At 45.6% G+C, this 19,639-nt stretch overlaps 1 protein-coding gene across 1 annotated transcript; it reads right to left on the bottom strand.

Annotated features, from left to right (window-relative positions):
• Positions 1-8,706: 8,706 nt before the first annotated feature.
• Positions 8,707-16,546, bottom strand: LOC108794237 (lens fiber membrane intrinsic protein-like). The gene is made up of 4 exons (XM_018565241.1): positions 16,372-16,546; positions 14,289-14,429; positions 8,979-9,113; positions 8,707-8,774 (listed from the first exon to the last, which is right to left on the bottom strand). Exons 1-4 carry the CDS (start codon positions 16,544-16,546, stop codon positions 8,707-8,709), a joined length of 519 nt encoding a protein of 172 aa, XP_018420743.1.
• Positions 16,547-19,639: the final 3,093 nt, after the last annotated feature.

Consider the following 19,639-nt stretch of genomic DNA (forward strand, 5'->3'; position numbering starts at 1 on the left):
CACAGGAAAATGAACCTATCACCCCGATATCCTGGAACACAGAATAATGTACCTATCACCCCAATATCCTGGGACACAGAATAATGTACCAATCACCCCGATATCCTGGGACACAGAATAATGTACCTATCACCCCGATATCTGGGAACACAATAAAATGTAGTTTTCACCCAGATATCCCGGGAGGCAGCATAATGTACCTATCGCCCCGATATCCAGGGACACAATAAAATTTACGTATCACCCTGATATCCAAGGACACAGAGTAATGCATCTATCACCTCGTTATGCTGGGACACAGAATAATATACTTATCAGCCCGATACCCCAGGATACAGAATAATGTACCCATCACCCCAATATGCTGGGATACAGAATAATTTACTTATCACCCTGATATCTAGGGACACAGAATAATGTACTTATCACCCCAATATTCAGGGACACAGAATAATATACATGTCACCCTGATATCCAGTGGCACAGGACAATATACTTATCACCCTAATATCCCAGAACACAGTATAATGTACCTATCACCCTGATATCCTGGGACACAGGATAATGTTCCCATCACCATGGTATCCTGGGACACAGTCAAATGTACCTATCAGCATGATATCCAGAGGCACAGAATAATGTACCTATCACCCCAATACTGTGGGACACAGAATAATCCACCTGTCACCCTCATATCCCTGCCAAATCAGTTGCTGAAGAACTCTATGCATTCTCACACACTGGACAAAACAGTATCCAATTTCAAGTCATCACAGTCCTGATACATGTTCCGTCTTAGTTAGCCCTGATGAAGGGAGTATTTGTATGAGCTCCCGAAATGCATTGGCTTTTTCTATACTTTATATACCCCTCAACCCTACATTGATTAAATATATATCTGAAAACTTTTAAATGGAGCGTAGAACTTCAAATCACAAGCCTTCAATTTGACACTACAAACCAAGGAGACAGTGGGGATCCTCTGCAATGTAGAATCTGCTTGTCTGGTAGTCAGATCACCTATACCGACTTCTTCACTGACTCAGGATAATCTCTTCTCCCAATATCTTTGACTCAGGATAATGTACCTGTCACTCCGATTATCCCCAGACAACAGATAATGTACCTGTCACCCCCATATCCCGGGACAAAGAATAATGCACCAGTACCCAAAATATACCATGACGCAGGATAATGAACCTGATCCCCCCATATCCTAGATCTCAGGGATTGTCACCCCCATTTTCTGGAACTCAGGATAATGCATCCATCAACCCCATATCCTGGAGCACTGGATAATAATATACCCTGATATCCTGGAACACATTATAATGTACCCATCACCCCAATATCGTACGATACAGGATAATGTACCTATCATGTACCTATCAAGATAATGTACCCTGATATCCTGGAGCACACGACAAATTACCCATCACCCCAATATCCTAAGATACAGGATAATGTACCTATCATATACCTATCAAGATAATGTACCCTGATATCCTGGAACACATTATAATGTGCCCATCACCCCAATATCCTAAGATACAGGATAATGTACCTGTCATGTACCTATCATGATAATGTACCCTGATATCCTGGAGCACATTGTAATGTACCCATCACCCCGATATCCTAAGATGCAGGATAATGTACCTACCTATATCCTAACATGTACCTATCAAGATAATGTACCCTGATATCCCAGAACACATTATAATGTACCCATCACCCCAATATCCTAAGATACAGGATAATGTACCGGTCATGTACCTATCAAGATAATGTACCCTGATATCCCGGGACACAGGATAGTGTACTAGTCACCCAATATCCATGACACAGTGTAATGTACCGTCATCCTGATATCCAGGAACACATGATAATAAAGACTCTGCTCTCGCTCTGGGGGTCAAGTGAGGGAGGTACCTAAGTGCTGTGTATGACATTAAAATGTAGAAGTGAGACATTTTCTTACAGCTACACATGGATGCATTGTATGTCCCGGCCTTATAGAACAACCTAGGGACATATCAAACAGTAACATGGCAGTCATACAGTGTTTTGAACTTGCTGTGATTGGGATGATGCACTGGCATCGAAAATCCTAACCCATACCCAGCAATCAGAACTGGCTGGTCCATATAACCTGCAGGTGGTGGCAAGCTCCCCTAAGTCGTGTGCCTGCAGTGTGGCTGTATGGGGGCAGTGGGAAAGGTGAAAGCCGACCATGGTTCTATCTCACAGGATAGCTTTGAGAAAGTGTGGGCATTACCTAACTGTTTCACAACCCTTAGTGTGCACCAGGTTGTATGCAAGATTTGCATCTGCATGTGTGTATCCAGCCAGCTAGATTTGGGTGAATCTTCCCAAATGCAGGCTGCGGTAATTGGCTGAGACCCTGCAGAGCCTACCGGAGATCCTTCACAGCCCAACTGAGACCCTTCAGACCCTACTACAGACACCGCACCATAGATCCTGCACAGCCCATGATAAATCGTGCACAGCCCACCTGTGACCTCGGCTGATCCCTAATAATGGTATTCTCTCCATACCGGGGTGTGGGGGAGGAGGTGGAGGTTGGTTGGGAGGGGGGGTCGAAGTGTGAGAAATTGGCAATGCTAGTCTGGGAGAGTGAAGTGTTGCCATATTTTGCAGGTGAAAAAAGGTGACAGAGACCTCATTGTACTGTCTCCTGAAGAACCTGTTTGTGAGAGCGAAGTCTTGGAAATAAAGTGTTTTTATTGTAGCCCCCTTTGGCTATTGTGTCCCCTGGGGCATTTCACCTTCACAGCTAAAAGTCGTTTTTCTGGTTTCCACCAACAGCATTCTCTACATGCTTGCCGCCCCTGCAGAACCAGGTGGAGGGGTGACAGAGTCCCCATACAGCTCACATCCATCCGGGGTAATTCATCTCAAGGGATGATCTATATATGAATGTATCTTCAATGAATTCTACATATATATTATAGAAGACTGATGAGAAAATCATGACCTGAAAAGTAGAGAGATTGACAAAAACTTAGTGACATTGAGAAATAAATGTTGTGACCCCAAAAAAACAGACTGGATACATTCTACTCTACTTCATCATTCCGGAGAAGAGGGTGATGAATCAAGGGAAATAACGTATATTAATAATAACAAATGATAGATCTTTGGGATAACACTTCCTCTACCTGTACTCTATATGAAAAGAAATATATTCAGTGCAGGAACTGATCTTTATACAGTGTAACAAAAACCCTATACATTATAGAATAGGCCCCCAAATAGTATAGGAATAGCACTATGTACAGTATAGAATAGGCCCTCTATACAGTATAGGATAGGCCCTCTATACAGTATAGGATAGGTCCTCTATACAGTATAGGATAGGTCCTCTATACAGTATAGGATAGGGTATCTATACAGTATAGGAATAGCTCTATGTACAGTATAGGATAGACCTTCGATACAGTGTAAGATCGGTCCTCTTTATAGTAAAGAATCGGTCTTCTGTATTTTATAGGATTGGTCCTCTGTATTGTATAACATCAGTCATCTGTACATTAAAGGATCGGTCCATACATGCATTGCTTACAGCTCCCGCGCGTGCCCTGTAGAGGTTCCTGGAACGGAGTGACGTCACATTCTGGCTCCCGTCACCTCTACAGGGCATGCAAGGGAATTGTACAAGCAATGCACATATGGATGGAGCTCTGTCACAGCACAGCAACCCATACCGGACCCCAGGCTGAGGATGTACTCCATTTCTCGTAAGGTAGAGAGACTGGGTGGACCTTAAAAAATAATAAAAAACCACTTTCTGGAGTGTGTGTGTGAGAATGTCTGAGTGTTTTTGAGGGCCCGTTCAAACTAGTACAGTGCGATTAACGCACTGCACCACGCAATCGCGCCTACTGTGCATTCTGGTGTGGGAGGTGTGTTGTGTTGCCATTCATTTGAATGGCACCCCAAACACACCTCCCACACACAGTTCATACGCCCGCACCGGAAAGCGCCGTACCCTAATTAATGCTGTGCTTTCCAATGCAGTGTGACTTGGGTCATGACTTAATGACCAAGGACAAATGTGGGTCCTGAGGTTACACAGGTTGAGAACTACTGCAGTAAACAGTATAGGATCGCTCCTCTATACACTATAGGTTTGATCCTCTGTACAGTATAGGATTGGCCCTCTATACTGTATGGAATCAGTCCTCTGTACAGTGTATGATCAGGGGATCATACACTGTATGGGATTGGTCCTCTATACATTATAGGATCAGTCTGTTCTACAGTATTGGATCAGTGCTCTAAACAGTATAGGATCGCTCCTCTATACCCTATAGGTTTGGTCCGCTGTACAGTATAGGATCGCTCCTCTATACATTATAGGATCAGTCTGCTGTACAGTATTGGATCGGTGCTCTAAACAGTATAGGATCGCTCCTCTATACACTATTGGTTTGGTCCTCTGTACAGTATAGGCTTGGTCCTCTATACCAGGCCTTCTTAAACTTTCTCCACTCATTACCCCTTTTTGGCTGAGGAAATGTTTAGGGACCCCAACGTCGGTCGGTGTCTTCCCCCCTCCCCTAGCGTAAGTCGGTGTCTTTCTCCTCTTCTCCCCCCCAGCACCAGTCACTGTCTCTCTCCTCTTGTACTCCCCAGCACCAGTCAGTGTCTCTCTCCTCTTCTCCTCCCCAGCACCAGTCAGTGTCTCTCTCCTCTTCATTCCCTCCCCCCAGCACCAGTCAGTGTCTCGCTCCTCTTCTCTCCCTTCCCCAGCACCAGTCAGTCAGTGTCTCTCTCCCTCCTCCAACCATGCGCACACGTGCTCAGGAAGGTACCAAGTGCACAGGGGGGGCTGCAACCTTAAAAACTACACTACACTGCAAATTATACATTAAACTGAAATAAAACAATCTAGCTTGGAGCCCAGACCTCCTCAGCCGCCTGGGCCCCTCACACAAGTACCCCCCTGATGGCGGTCCTCTCCGGGGACTCTGATCGCGACCCCCCTGTTCACTTGCGGGACCCCATATGGGGTCGCGACCCACACTTTAAGAAGCACTGCTCGATACTGTATGGGATTGCTCCACTGCATATTATAAAGTCGGTGCTCTGTATTATACAACATCGGTCCTCTATATTGTATAGGATCGGTTCTCTGTCTTATATAAGAGCAGTCCTTTATGCAGTATAGGATTGGTCTTCTGTACAGTATAGGATCTGTCCTCTGCATTATATAAGATTAGTCCTGTATTGTTTAGGGTCGGTCCTCTGTATTATATACCATTAGTACTGTATTGTTTAGGGTCGGTCCTCTGTATTATATACGATTAGTCCTGTATTGTTTAGGATCAGTCCTCTGTATTATATAAGATTGGTCCTCTGTAGTGTTTAGGATCGGTCCTCTGTACTATATAGTCCTCTATACAGTATAGGAATGCCCCTCTTTATGGGTATGGTCCTCATTACAATATAATCACTCCCCTATACTGCAGGAGATCAGTCCTCTGTATGGTATATGATTGGTCGTCTGCATAGTAAAGGATGATTGGATATGATTGGATATTGTCCTATATAGCAGGCCTCAAAATTTCCACTCGCCCCCTCGCAATTGGCGAGTGAAAATTGCGGGGGGGGTGAGGTGAGTGGAATCTCATCGAGGAGCACCGCCGGCGGGACCAGAGATGGGACACTATGGGCTCGCTTCTGTTCTCTCTTCTCATCGGCCGCTGTAGCTACAGAGCGGCCGATGAGAAGAGAGAACACAAGGGAACGATCGCCGTGGTGGTAGTGTCCCATCTCTGGCTCCTCGATGACATCCGCTATCTTCTGCAGCTTCCTCAGCTGCCAGGCTGGGAGGAAGACTGCAGAGACGGTGAGACGGTGCGCTGTGCATCACACTGACCTCTGCGCTGTGCGCCACTCTGCGCTGTGCGTCACTCTGACCTCTGCGCTGTGCGTCACACTGACCTCTGAGCGCTGAGCGTCACTATGACCTCTGCGCTGTGCGTTACATTACTGACCTGGCGGAGTTATGGTCGGGGCAGGGTAGGGGTTAGGTGGGGCAACTGGTGGCGAGTAACTTTTAAGGCCTGGCTAGTAGCTCAGGACTTGACATTTTGAGCCCTGCTATATAGTGTATATGATTGGTCCTCTATACTGTAAATAATTGGTCCTCCATACTGTATGGGATCGATCCCCTGTATAGGAATGCTGGTGAGGTTGGAGGTGCAGTCAGACATGACCACATTCAATGCTCACAATGCTATACAAGCAGACATATTGTATGCCAGACAAAGCCGCTCTCACTGCACTCTGCGGTACACAAAGACCTTTAATGAGTTTCATGACTTTCTATTGAGGTGGAATGAAAACAAATCTGTGAAGAAAGAACGATCGTCTTCCAGGCTTCATCCAATATTTGGCTTCTGGCTACAAACACAACATATATTTAGGCTTGGTGGAGTATAAAGGGGGCTTCTGGTTCTTCCAATTCAATGAGTTCTCTGGAATTAACCCATGAAGTTTTTCACAGTGCTGAACATAGCAATCTGGATGAACTGCATTCCATTGGAAGGGTTCAGCATCTCTCTTGCTGTGCCCCCCTTGTGTGAAAATGGGGTGTATATACCAATGACCCATCTGGAGTTCTTCTTTAGTGACACATTCTGGTTGGCTATGATTAGGAATTTTCTTAGAGTTGTCAGGGTGTCAGCCTGGGGCTGAGGGGGGGCTAGGTCTGCAAGACGTCTGACGGGTGAATGCTGAGCGGGGTTTTCTGGGGTGACTAAGTGCCTGTCTGCTCTCAGTAATGATTCATCAGACCTGCAGGGTTTGTTATCTACTTTTCATGGTTTCTCATTTTCTATCTTCATTTTTTAAACTAGATAAGACACTTAGGTGCATATTTACAAAGCAGTGATTGTGTCTTTCACCACACATTCTTCATTTAACCACCACACAATCAATCATTTAAACACCTAGATCCTAGGTCCTAGAAGATTCACCTGCAGAGAATGTTCACTGAATGTCATATTCACTGCTTTATAAAGGCCCTAGATGCTTCCCATCTCTCCCAGCATAGTCTAGCCATGACCAATCCCATAAATTCCAGACATCGCCCCAATCTTAGATATTGCTTCCAATAAATGAGCTGCTTGGGAGCTACAACCCCTCCAGGGCTTGGTGTTGTCTAGGGAGGTCCCCCTGAAAGAGGACCTGTGCTTTTACCCTACTACTATTTAAGGAGAAGAAAGTTCTATTTATACCCCACCGCTGGATTGGTCACCCAACTGTTATTCTTAGGGAGATACTCAGATTGGTCACCCACCTGCCGTTCTCAGGGAGATACTCAGCCATCTATGGCCTCCTGTATGGTGCCTACAGACTTGCTCTAATGAACCACTGTTTGGTGGCCGAGTTGTGCATGCGCAGCTTGATGTTGTCCATGCTTGAAGGCATTGGCTGCAGACTTCTCGCAATAGGTGACATATTGCTTCCCTCTTTCTCCTGACTCTACCCACAAGAGTATTGGCATGGCTAATTTCTATACTGATGAATGAGTGATTTATTCCAAGTCAATACATAAAAAAATCTGTGTGTGGTTAATGAAGAGAACCTGTGATACCCAGAAATGCTCCATATTGTCTCTTGGCTAAGTCTTTAAAGGTCTGCTCATTGCACGTGGTGCTTGGAGCTGTGAAACCCTAAAGGCTGGGTTCACACCTAGGCGTATCGAATATGCGCGTTTGTCGCGCGTTTCGTGCCATGCGTTTTTACCGCGATTCGCTACCTGGCTGTATCCCAATGGATACACGTGGCAAATACGCCCCAAAGAAGCTCCTGTACGTCTTTGGGCGTAGGGCGTTTTGTAGCGCGTTCATATGGCCTGTAATACGCCCAGGTGTGAACCATACCCATAGGAAATAATTGGATTTCGGTGTTTGAGCGTTTTGCAGAGCGTAGGAACGCGCTACAAAAGCCCAGGTGTGAACCGGGCCAAAGGCAGAATTGGTGGCAGATTTGGACCATGTTTCATTGAGCTCTTTGGTTGTTTGAGGACACTCTACGGATGCAAGCTTGGCAAAACTTCCAACTGAACGTAAGAACTGCATTCTATAAACTCTTCACCAGTTGTATGGGGAGACATTTCTGAACACGTCTCTTTCCGTGGCCGATTGGGGACATTTCTCCATTGTTCATACTTTGGAGGATGTAATCACTCTTTTTCTTATGATAGAGCCCTCTGGAGTGATGTCATTCCTCCAGCAATTTTACCAACATTCACACATAATCTGACCCTTGAAGCAGCATCCCCACCTGGGTGTCGGGGAAGATTCCCTTTGATTCCTCTGGTCTGTTGATCTCAGTCAAATCAATGTATCGGAAATAATTTCAGCTGATATATTTTATTGACATTGAGACATTTGAGAGATATTATCAGCAATATTCATGCTGCAGTCCAATGTGAGATCTTGGCTAGACACAGTCAGTCCCTACAGCAGTATAAAAGCAAGTGTCTTCATAAAATCCATTTTTGGTAAATACAAAATAGAAAAATAGTGAATAAACAGACAGCAGGGGCCAGTGGCGCCATCCTCTGTGGGTACGTGTGACAGGCCGAGGTCACATAGCCACGTTACTGCCCTCAGAGGCTGGGCCACAAATAACAAGTATTAATGGGGTACAGCTGGAGGAGAAGTGGCCTCATCCACTGGACACATTGCCCACGTCCTGAGGGCTGCTTCTAGTGTAGGCACAGAGATGAAAGATTCCTGGAAAGACAAAACACAGAAAAATAAGAGACGCGTTTTGCATTTTCCCACAGAAAGTAATCTACAAGGAAACGCCTGTCCATGTATTCCCACCAGTGGAGAAGAACAATAGGACAGTGTGAGGAGCATGTGGGAGAATCCAGACAAAGTTCCTTTATATAATATGTCACCATCACATGCATCTTGTCATGGGAATTCGCATACCTGCCGAAACGGTGAGGATGATTCCAATCCAGCCCAGAATATACGACCAGGAAAATCTCCAATCAGCATAGCGTTTCCCAAAGAAGTTCACTGTCACGCCTGTGTATACGGACAAGGCCAGGAGAGCAAAGAACCCTGCAGAGGAGAGGAGGAACTTATGTCACATCATGCTTCATCCAATGCCGAATGCAACAGAGAGGACCACTATTGGTGGCATAGGTTTATTATAAAGATATAGTACAGTATATATGGCTGGGGCCCCACGTCTCCTTTGCACTGATTGTTACAATCATCCAGAGTTTGACAAACACACCTCAACTTTTCCTAAGCTTGCTTCTGAGATTTTTTTATATTATGTACATCCATTTCCTTACCTGTGCAGGTAACAGTTTTTTCCTTTCACCTATTCCTTAGAATTACTATGGCCATAGCACTAATGGCCCAGCAAAGGGAGGACAACAGGATAGGAGAAAGAAACAAACGACAGGGAACACAGCAAAGAAAAAGAAGAGGGTAGAGAGAAAAATAATATGGAGGACAGGGTATCCCACTTTTTATTATGATATGGCACCCCTGGTCCGGAGCCCACACACAGTATATACTTCCGTGAAGAGACCACACTAGAATATTGTTACGTCGAAATCTAACACTTTATATGAAATATGTAGAATGTATTGTATGTATCCTCCTAAGCCCATTCCCGCTGAGCAGCTGCAAGATTTGAGGGACCTTTTAGACTTTCTAATGGTGATTTTGGTTACAGCTGCCCCCAAACACTCGCTGCCCCACCAGTGGCAACCAAAAGTCAAACATTCACTCCATCAATCATTATTTGCAGATTTTATTGGCTCAGTTGTCAAGGAGGTAAAGTGTCACAGGCTAGTGTAGATTAGGTGGGCCCAGGGCAGCCATCAGACATTTTTGAGCCCCTTACATGGCTTTAGGCCGGGCAATTAGGCCCCCCCCCCCGCGCACCGCTGACCTACCCCCGCGCAGTCGACACACTGAGCCAGTAAAACCTTTGCACAGTACTGTATATCACTGGTATATACCACCTAGTGACTGGCCAGGGTAAAATAAATATTGATTACCCAATACATGGCATCTTTACACTCTATCTACTGAAGAACACTCCCCAGACACAGTCAAAAGCTGTCCTGGGCTTAGGAAAACCAAACAAACCCAGATTTCGTAAAGAATCAGAGCTCAGGCTGGGTACAGCCTATCCGCAAACACTATATTTAGACGAGGACAGTCCAAACTTAAGGCAGGGTCTCTATACAGAAATATATAGGATATACTCTTGTGTGTAGTACCATACAGTAGTACCATTGACTGTGGTGCAATATGTAATGTCTACCTGTATAGAATACTGTATATATAGTATGTGGGGAAAGTTTTAGAATATATAGACCAGTCTATTATATACAGTATATTCCTGGATGTAAAATACTGACCAGGAAGTATAACACAGCTTAGTACAATAGTATATTGATACAATGGAATGTGGCACCCGGCATTCTTTGCACCTTTATTATGCTTCGCTGAGTTTGTGATAATTAATCACAGAAGGTGTAAATACTTGCAGTCACAGGGTAGCTGTGTATTTCTGTATCTTGATTAATTAATGTTTGCTTTGGCTCTGCTGGAGGGAGTTATCTGGACCCCACATGTACTAGGCCTTGAGGATAAAAGTCCAATTCACTGTGCAATTCACTAGATACATCAGCTTATGGTGAAGGCCGTGACAACCTTGTGTAGGTGGAAACGACACAACAGCTTCCTAGACATTAGTCAACCGCAGGGGTGCTTCCTGGTTGTTCTGGAGGCCAGTGCACTTAATGGCTTTTAGATGTGCGGAGTCAGAACGGAAGTTAGGACCTGCTGGGCAGCAGTAACCAACCCCGGAACCGAAAAACATGGATAACAAAAGAGAAAAAAATAAATTGCTGGGCATGCCATGGTCTCCTAAAATAGACCTCCAGAAAATGTCCATGTAAAGTTTTCGGGGAGGTAAGTATACTAGTCTAATTAACATTGACCTCCTATAGAAGTCTACTGGGCTTCCTGCTTCAGTTAGAGCAGCTAGGTATGGGCCTGGGAGCACAAATCACCAAACCACAGACAGTTTGCCACTTTATTCTCCAGCCAGGTTATACACTAGACCCTTGGTTCTCAACTGGTGGATCGTGACCCAAAAGTGGGTCGCGACCCCGTGCTCAATGGGTCACCGCGCGCCTTCCACTTTTCTAGGTGAGAGGCTCCGCAGCCTCCCCCTAGTGTAGCACTGTCAGTTCTCACACCAAGCAGCCATTCAAAATATGCTGCTCGGTGCCAAGTGTTAGCTTGAGGTGGGAAGGGGCTATGGCCTCAAGGGAGCTCCATCCATACGTGCATTGCTTACAGCTCCCTCACGTGCCTTGTAGAGGTGCCTGGACCGGAGTGACGTCACATTCTGGCTCCCGGCAACTCTACAGGGAATGCAAGAGAGCTGTACAAGCAATGGGCATATGGATGGAGCTCCACCACAGCACGGCAGCCCACACTGGACTCCAGGCTGAGGATCCACTCCAGTTCTCGTAAGGTAGGGAGACTGGATGGATCTTAAAAAAGAACAAAAATAAAAACATTTGTGAAGTGTGTATGTGTGTGTGAGAATGTCTGTGAGTGTGTGAGATTGGGTCTGTGGTTGTGTTTGTCTGTCAGTGTTTTTGGTTGCCCGTTCACACTAGTACAGTGCGTTAATCGCACAGTCTCATGCGATTAACACGCCTTGCCATACAATCACACCTACTGTGCATTCTGGTGTGGGAGGTGTGTTGAATTTGCCATTCCTTTGAATGGCACCGCAAACAGACCTCCCACCCACAGTTCGAGTGCCCGCACAGCAAAGCATGTTGCCGCAATGCCATGCGTTCCAGTACGGAGCGACTTGGGTCACGACTTAATGACCAAGGACAAATGTGGGTGCTGAGGTTACACAGATTGAGAACCACTGCTCTAGATCACGTAGACTGGGATGAGTTCCGCAATTGTAACCAATTGTGCTGCTCGCAGTATAACACATTGCAGACCAAGAAATACTACAAGCCCTTATTTCCGTAAATTCAACAGTATTTGAAATGTGTATGTATACGCTACATATATGACAATAACATGGATGGCTGCAAACCAAATCAAAGAACATGTCACTATAAATCCTTGCCCGTTCATGAGGTCTTTAAGGTATGCTGGTGGCTTGATGGACTGCTTTGCTTTTGCTGGTTCTGATGTATTTACTGATGTATTTGTATGAGGAGGATTATCGCTCCTTCCAGCTGGATGTCCAAGTTCTGCAGCGCGGTCCTCTGACACAACAAACTTTGTTACAAAAAAGTTTGTCTAGCACAGTATACATGGCATAGCTTTTATAGCTATATATTTATTCTGCTTGTTGGAGGACACTAGGCCAGTAGTCACATATGCGCTCTGCATATTGCTGGCTAAGAGATGTACCACCCTCATTCTGGAAATATCCAGTAACCTTAGAAGGGTGGTCTGCAATGTCCAGCAAGTTGGTCCTGAATTTGAGACCCCAAAGGAGGTCTGTTGTCGCTTGAGGAGTGGTCAGGCACACCAAAAGAAACCACCAAAAGTCCTTTTTCTAATCTTTGCGTTCTGAGTATGCAGCTCAAATTAGTTTCAACAAAGTCCCATCCTTATTTTCCACTCCTTCACTTGCTCATGGCCATCATTTTAGGAAGTTCATGAGAAGCAGAAAATCACCACAAAGCATCAGTTACAGTTGATGAAGATTCTCTTGTAAGATGCCTTCAGCCAACGTCAATTTGGATTCACAACCAAAAATTGGTCAAGGTGGTATATCACAAAGTTTGTTAGCCAGTTGCTCTCATGGACTTGTTAGCAAACAGTTTTTTGCAACTAGTTCTGCTTCTGATTTACTGCTCACATGTTGGCAACTTTGACACCTAGAGGCCATATGCTCTATCGCCTTATTAATTTCTGGCCACGAGACCTTAGGTGTGTGTATAATGCCTTGATGCTAGTTGTGGGACAACTGAAGTTGCAGTTTCCACATTGCCCTGTGTCAAAGATCATGGGCAGGAGTACCAAGGGATTACGAGGATACTGGAGGATGCATGAGGCACTGCCGTCCGTCATTAACTCGTAGATTGTTGCCATAACCCCAAAGTTCACCCGATCTGGGTCACCACCCACAAATTACAGGCTTCATCAGACTCAAATTGACATTTGCTATGACACATTTCTCTGGTGGGCTGGTGACATCCTGTTTCTGTCCCTTCGGATGTGACACCCCAAGTGGATGGCAGATCTCCATTGTTATACCTTACAAATCAAAGTTGCCACCCATTTCAACTATCCAATTGGATAGCAGGGGCTGGCACAGCATATTTCCTCATTAATGTCAGCTATAGGATTTTTGTAACGACAAACTTTAAAACCTAATAACTATATTCAGTTATGGATCTGAAAGTGAGAGTACCCCTTTTTAGTCATTGTCCTGCTATGCGTAGAGTCTAAACTCCAACACTCTATGCTTGCCAGAACCAGCAGAACCATAAAAATACCCAAATATTACTAAATATGCCATACTGTATCATAAAACTATGTTTGATGTCCACAAGCTTCTTTTTGCACCATCAGGCTTTTACAGAAGGTTTTACGATTGTGCCCTGGCCCCTGCATGGGATGGGAGTTAGGAGCTATTACATTTTTCAGATTGCCTTATTTAATGGGCGTGTAGCCCTTGTCGCCCAGTTCCTGGAATGAGATGACCTAGGTGAATGAAATGATTTGAGTGTCCTGACCACAGGTACCCTTTACATTTTATGTGGCTGGCTAAAAACAGAACTTGCAAAGGGAAAGTACCGGTAATGGCGTATTTTTTTTTCTCCTAAGTGTAGTTTGAAAGCTCATTCACCTTTCTATAAAGTTTTACCAGAAATGTAACCATATGTTTATGTGACTAAGATAAACTGTATACTATGTACTACTTACAGAGATCTGTTCACCTTTAGAAAACGTCAAGTGACGAAACGCGTCAAGGGGCAGATCTTTCTGACACGAACAACTACTTACAGTCTGCTGACACCTAGTGGGCATGTATCACACATGAGACAACACAAGGACACTGCAGATGTTAGCACCATTGAAATAATGTTGAAACAAGGAAAGCATGCCTTGTGAAAGATCTTCTCTACAATATATTGGCACACATCCTGCAACGGTAAAGTTAGCCACCGAAATACATACATTAGCTCTCTGGATAAGTCTTCTGATGGCACTTACCTGCTACCAGCAACGTGACTCCTGCAGAGCGGGTTCTAGCAGACTTGGCCCCACTGGAAAACGCGGTGAGACCCAGGATGATACCAGCAAAACTGGATAGGATGGACAGTAGCATGAATGCTCGTGTGGCATCCCAGAATGCTGAATACAACCAAATGGTGGAGAGAATTAGAGACTAAATACAGAGTAAGCCCAGTGCAAGTTCATTTATCTCTGACATAATACTGACCCTACACCAAAGATGTCCTAACCAAGCTTGTATATGTAATACTTATCCTGACCCTGACTTGGAAAAAATTACCCCAGACATTACACCAATATTTTCCTAAAATTAGATCTAATGGTAGTCCCAACACTGACCCTCACTTTGTAACAGTGTTGGTAAGATGTTGGCTGCATTTTGTCCTTAACACTAGTGGAAATTGCGGTAACGCTGACCCTAAGTCTAAACATAACACTGACCACAACTCTAAACCTAATACTGATCCTACTTGTAATTCTAGTAATTGTAAACAGCGACATAATTCCGAACCTAAAACTGACCCTAGTTTCAGATCTAACACTGACCCTACCCACAATCCTAACACAGACCTAAACTCTATACATAACACTGACCATACTTGTAATCATAACCCCCGACCCTAATTCTAAACCTAACAGTTACCCTGGCTATAATTCTAAGACTGCTCCTAATTTCCAACCTAACACTGACCCCATACATAACCCCACCACTGACCCCATCCACAACCCTACCACTGACCACAGCACCAAACCTAATACTGATAGTGATATCTGTAATCCTAACATTGACCCTAATTCCAACACCTAACCTACCCACGATCCTAACACTGATCAGAAACTACAAACCTAACACTGACCATACCTGTAATCATAACACTAACCCCAAAACCTAACACTGACCTTACCTGTAATCATAACCCCAATCCCAAAACTAACACTGACCCTACTTGTAATTTTAACATTGACCTAATTCCAAAGCTAACACTGACCCTACCCACAATCCTAGCACTGACCTTTCCTATAATCATAACCCTAACCCCAAAACTAACACTGACCCTACTTGTAAGCTTATCACTGACCCTAGTTTCAGAACTAACACTGACCGACCCACAATCCTGAAAACGCTGACCTAAACTCCATACATAACACTGACCATAGCTGTAATCTTAACACCGACCCTAATTCTAAACCTACCAGTGACCTTGACTGTAATTCTAAGACTGACCCTAAATCCAAACCTAACACTGACACCACCTGCAACCCTAATACTGACCACAGCACCAAACCTAACACTAATGGTACCTGTAGTCCTAACTTTGACCCTAATTCCAAACCTAACACTGATCCTAATTCCATACCTAACACCGAACCTACCCACAATCCTAACACTGACCACAAACTCCAAACCTAACACTGACCCTACCTGTAATCATAACACCAACCCTAACCCCTTAACCTTACCTGTTATCTTAACACTGACACCTTCCTTTATTCATAACACTGACCTGAACTCCAAGATGAAAATCTGACCCCACCTGTAGTCAATATCCTAATTTAACCCTAAGACTAACACTGCATCTAACGATATTACAAAGACCACAACTTCAGCAAATGTAAAAGGACAGGTTCACTTCTAGCACACTTATCCTTTTCCTCTCCCCTTCCCCAGCAGTTTGGTCATAGTTTATACTTACCTGTACCCCTGCTCCTGTAGGACCTTTGCTGGACTGGTTGTGTATGGTATTTGCAGAGGTGAGCAGAATTTTGAAGGGCTCAGAGAAATTTCTCAGGAACGGGCTTACAGGAAATTATAAACTATGGCCACAATGCTGGGGAGGAGGAGAAAGAAAAGTGCTAAGGCTAGTGATGGTCTTAACAGAGATCCAACTGACGGCCATATGCAGACAGGTGTGTTACCGAGGTCAGTCCTTATCAGTCCAATCTTTGCTGGAGATGCATTATGGCCTAACACTGACCATGACCCTGAGTAAAGTATTATAGGCCAAGCTCTCAGATCTTCAAATAATACTGCACATATATATGTCAGGTTTGGGGCACTTACCAACCGTGATGGTATGGGCATGGCATTTCCCCACCACGCAGAACCTCCACAGACCTTGGTTACTCAGACTCCCTGAGTACCGATACTGCATCCAAAAGTCGGTCGCTGTGGCAACTATGAGGAGAACCAATCCAGAGACTGCACAGAGCAGACCGCCGCCCATCAAGGTGTACATTTTTACCTGTCTGTCGTCTGCGAGATGAGAAATAATGTCATGATACATATTATGGACATCGCCGATCCCATTTGTATTGTAATATGGGAGAATGAAATCATAATATGCTTATGATTCAGGTAAAAAGCATTTTCAGTGTCCATTTGACCCAACTTGGTGCCCCCGGAGTTAGAAGGCCCTGGTGTGGGGGCTCTTAGGAACATAGTCAGCAAATGCCATTGTCACTAAATTTCAGTGCTTTCTGATGTGTCATCTGCCTGACCAAAAAGTCCATATACCGTGCCGCACTCCTTACCGGATATCCCAAGAGTAACGGGTGCCCGCAATGACTGCGGATGGCGCCGCTTAAAATACAGTATCATATGCAAATGTCACCGGCACTCCAGCACAAAGATACACGTCAGTGAAAATCCCCTTTATTGATAGATGTCATAAAGACTATGAAAAGTCTTTATGACATCCATCAATAAAGGGGATTTGCACTGACGTGAATCTTCGTGCTGGAGTGCCGGTGAAATTTGCATTTGAATCTGCCTGACCAAACTCGCAGCCTACAGCCAATGCACCAAGTATGGGCAGAAAATGGCCATTTAAGTACATTCAAATATTCAAACTAACCGAATATGAAAGCAGAGAGGACTCCAACATGTCAAAAAAGAACAAGACAGTAAAAAAGTGATGGACCAAATGTGGACATTGCTGAGGAAACATCTTACCTGCTAAGGACTAATGACCCAGAAAGAATTGAAGTCCCCCGTCCTTCCACTTTCTCCTCTTTCTCCCACTTGTCCCATGTCACCTGTCCTCCCTCTTCCTCCCTCTCCCACCTGTGCCATATCATCTGTCCTCCCCCTTCCGCCCTCTCCCACCTATCCCATGTCACCTGTTCTCCCCCTTCCTCCATATCCCACCTGCCCCATGTCACCTGTCCTCCTCCTTCCTCTCTTTCCCACCAATCCAATGTCACCTGTCCTCCCCCTTCCTCCCTTTCTTACCTGTCCCATGTCACCTGTCCTCCCCCTTGCTCCCTTTCTCACCTATTCTATGTCACCTGTCCTCCCCCTTTCTCCTCTGTCCCACTTGTCCCATGTCACTTTTCCTCCCTTTCTCACCTCTTTCATGTCACCTGTCCTCCCCCTTCCTCACCTGTCCTAAGTCACCTGTCCTCCCCCTTTCTCCTCACTCCCACTTGTCCCATGCCACCTGTCCTCCCCCATATCCCACCTGTCTCATGTCACCTGTCCTCCCCCTTCCTCCTCTCTCATCCCATGTCACCTGTCCTCTCCCTTTCTCCTCTCTCCCACTCATCCCATGTCACCTGTCCCATGTCACCTGTCCTCTCCCTTTCTCCTCTCTCCCACTCATCCCATGTCACCTGTCCTCCCCTCTCCCACCTGTCCCATGTCACCTGTCCTCCCCCGTCAGTCCCATGTCACCCACCCTCCCCCTTTCGTTTCTCTCTCCAACTTGTCCCATGTCACCTAACCTCCCCCATCTTTCCTTTCCCACCTGTTCCATGTCACCTGTCCTTCCCATTTCTCTTTTGTCTTCCACTTGTCAAATGTCACCTGTCCTCTTCCTTTCTCCTCTCTCTGCCACTTGTCACATGTCCTCTGTATCCTTGGGCAACCTTTGACATCTCTATATAACTCTGTGGTTTCGGAGGGTTTGTTGTTTCCACCCCTTACAATGAGTCCTATTGCTCTTTATTACAATTAATCTATTTCAATTCAGAAAATGGGCTCTATGCTGGAATATAAGGGTTGATATGGCCTAATGAGAGCCATATATGTCGACGAGAAGGAGATATTAGAGAACTTACTGAAATTCAATACATTCAAAAGTTCAATATCTCAACTTCTTTTGCACAATAACTGATTATATTCTGGCTTTACCCCTTCCACCTCTATTATTGATTTTATGCTGGTTTCCACCCTCCACCTTTATTATTAATTGGTGCTCTTAGTATTGGCAGAGCTGGAATGGATGAGATGGTGGGATATGCCAGTGCTCAGGACTTACCTTATCTCCTCATAGCCATCACTGACGCCCACCTACAGACAGAGACCTCCAGCTGGATGTCCCCGGGAGGGGGGCTCTGCTTTATAAAGACTCCCCCTACCTCTGCGTGGAGTGCCAGGCACAATGCAGATAATGTGGAACTCTCCGGATGGCTCATAGTTTTGCTGATGCCAGGATGCTGTGTGACATTGTTACTGGAATCAGCAAGCTGGCACAAACGTATCCAGGAACGTCCACTGACACAAAGCACACCAGGCCAGGGATAAAAGTGACAAGTACAGACTTCAAAATAGAGAACACAGAATGTATTATGCACAACAGTCAGTAGCGTCACAAGGGGGGTGTGGGGGGTGCGGCCCGCACCCGGGTGTCACCATTGCAGGGGTGACACCAAAATGACTGACTGTCAATTTGGTTTCACCCCCTCTAAAAAGTCGGGCACTCGGTCATGGACCGAGAGCCCGACAGTGTCAGGAGAGAGGAGGGGACCCGGCGACATATCTCATCCTGCAGGGTGAATGTCCCCTCCTCGCTCTGCTGGCGTCCATCACCAAGATGGGCACCGGCAGGCATCAATCAGATGGCCCCGCATGCGCGGTGACTCCCGGCCTCGGGACGCCCCTGACCACAGTATATACTGTATGTTGTGTAAAAGATAGACTGCAAAGTAAATACTACAGGGTGGGGCACGAAAAAGTAGCCCGCCTCCAATACCGGTACCACGCTCTTTGGAGGAGGCCGCTGCCTCTTGCTCTCTGTCTGGCAATGTAGTGTCGCCCCGTGTGCAGTGTTCCGGCTTTATTTTGCCTTCCTATTTAGTCCTTCTGTGCACATCCCGTCAGAAAGATGGTGTTCTCCCTGATTGTGATTGTGGAAGGTTATATGCAAAGCGGAACCCCAAAGAGCCCACCACAGACCCTGCAGAGCCCTGCCCACCATAGAGCCCACCACAGATCCTGCAAAGCCGCCCTGAGACCTTGTAGAGCCCACCACAGATCCTGCACAGCCCCCCTGAGACCCTGCAGAGCCCCTCACAGATCCTGCACAGCCCCCCTGAGACCCTGCAGTCTT

The sequence above is a fragment of the Nanorana parkeri genome, unplaced genomic scaffold (genome assembly GCF_000935625.1).
Source record: "Nanorana parkeri isolate BGI_ZX_2015 unplaced genomic scaffold, ASM93562v1 scaffold823, whole genome shotgun sequence".
Lineage (NCBI taxonomy): Eukaryota > Metazoa > Chordata > Amphibia > Anura > Dicroglossidae > Nanorana > Nanorana parkeri.

Coding starts and splice junctions, on each gene's coding strand:
- LOC108794237 (XM_018565241.1), bottom strand. CDS start 16,546: ATGTACACCTTGATGGGCGGCGGTCTGCTCTGTGCAGTCTCTGGATTG. Junction 14,430..16,371: donor TGCCCATACCATCACGGTTG/GTAAGTGCCCCA, acceptor GGTTGTATTCAG/CATTCTGGGATGCCACACGA. Junction 8,775..8,978: donor CATCCTCACCGTTTCGGCAG/GTATGCGAATTC, acceptor TTGTCTTTCCAG/GAATCTTTCATCTCTGTGCC.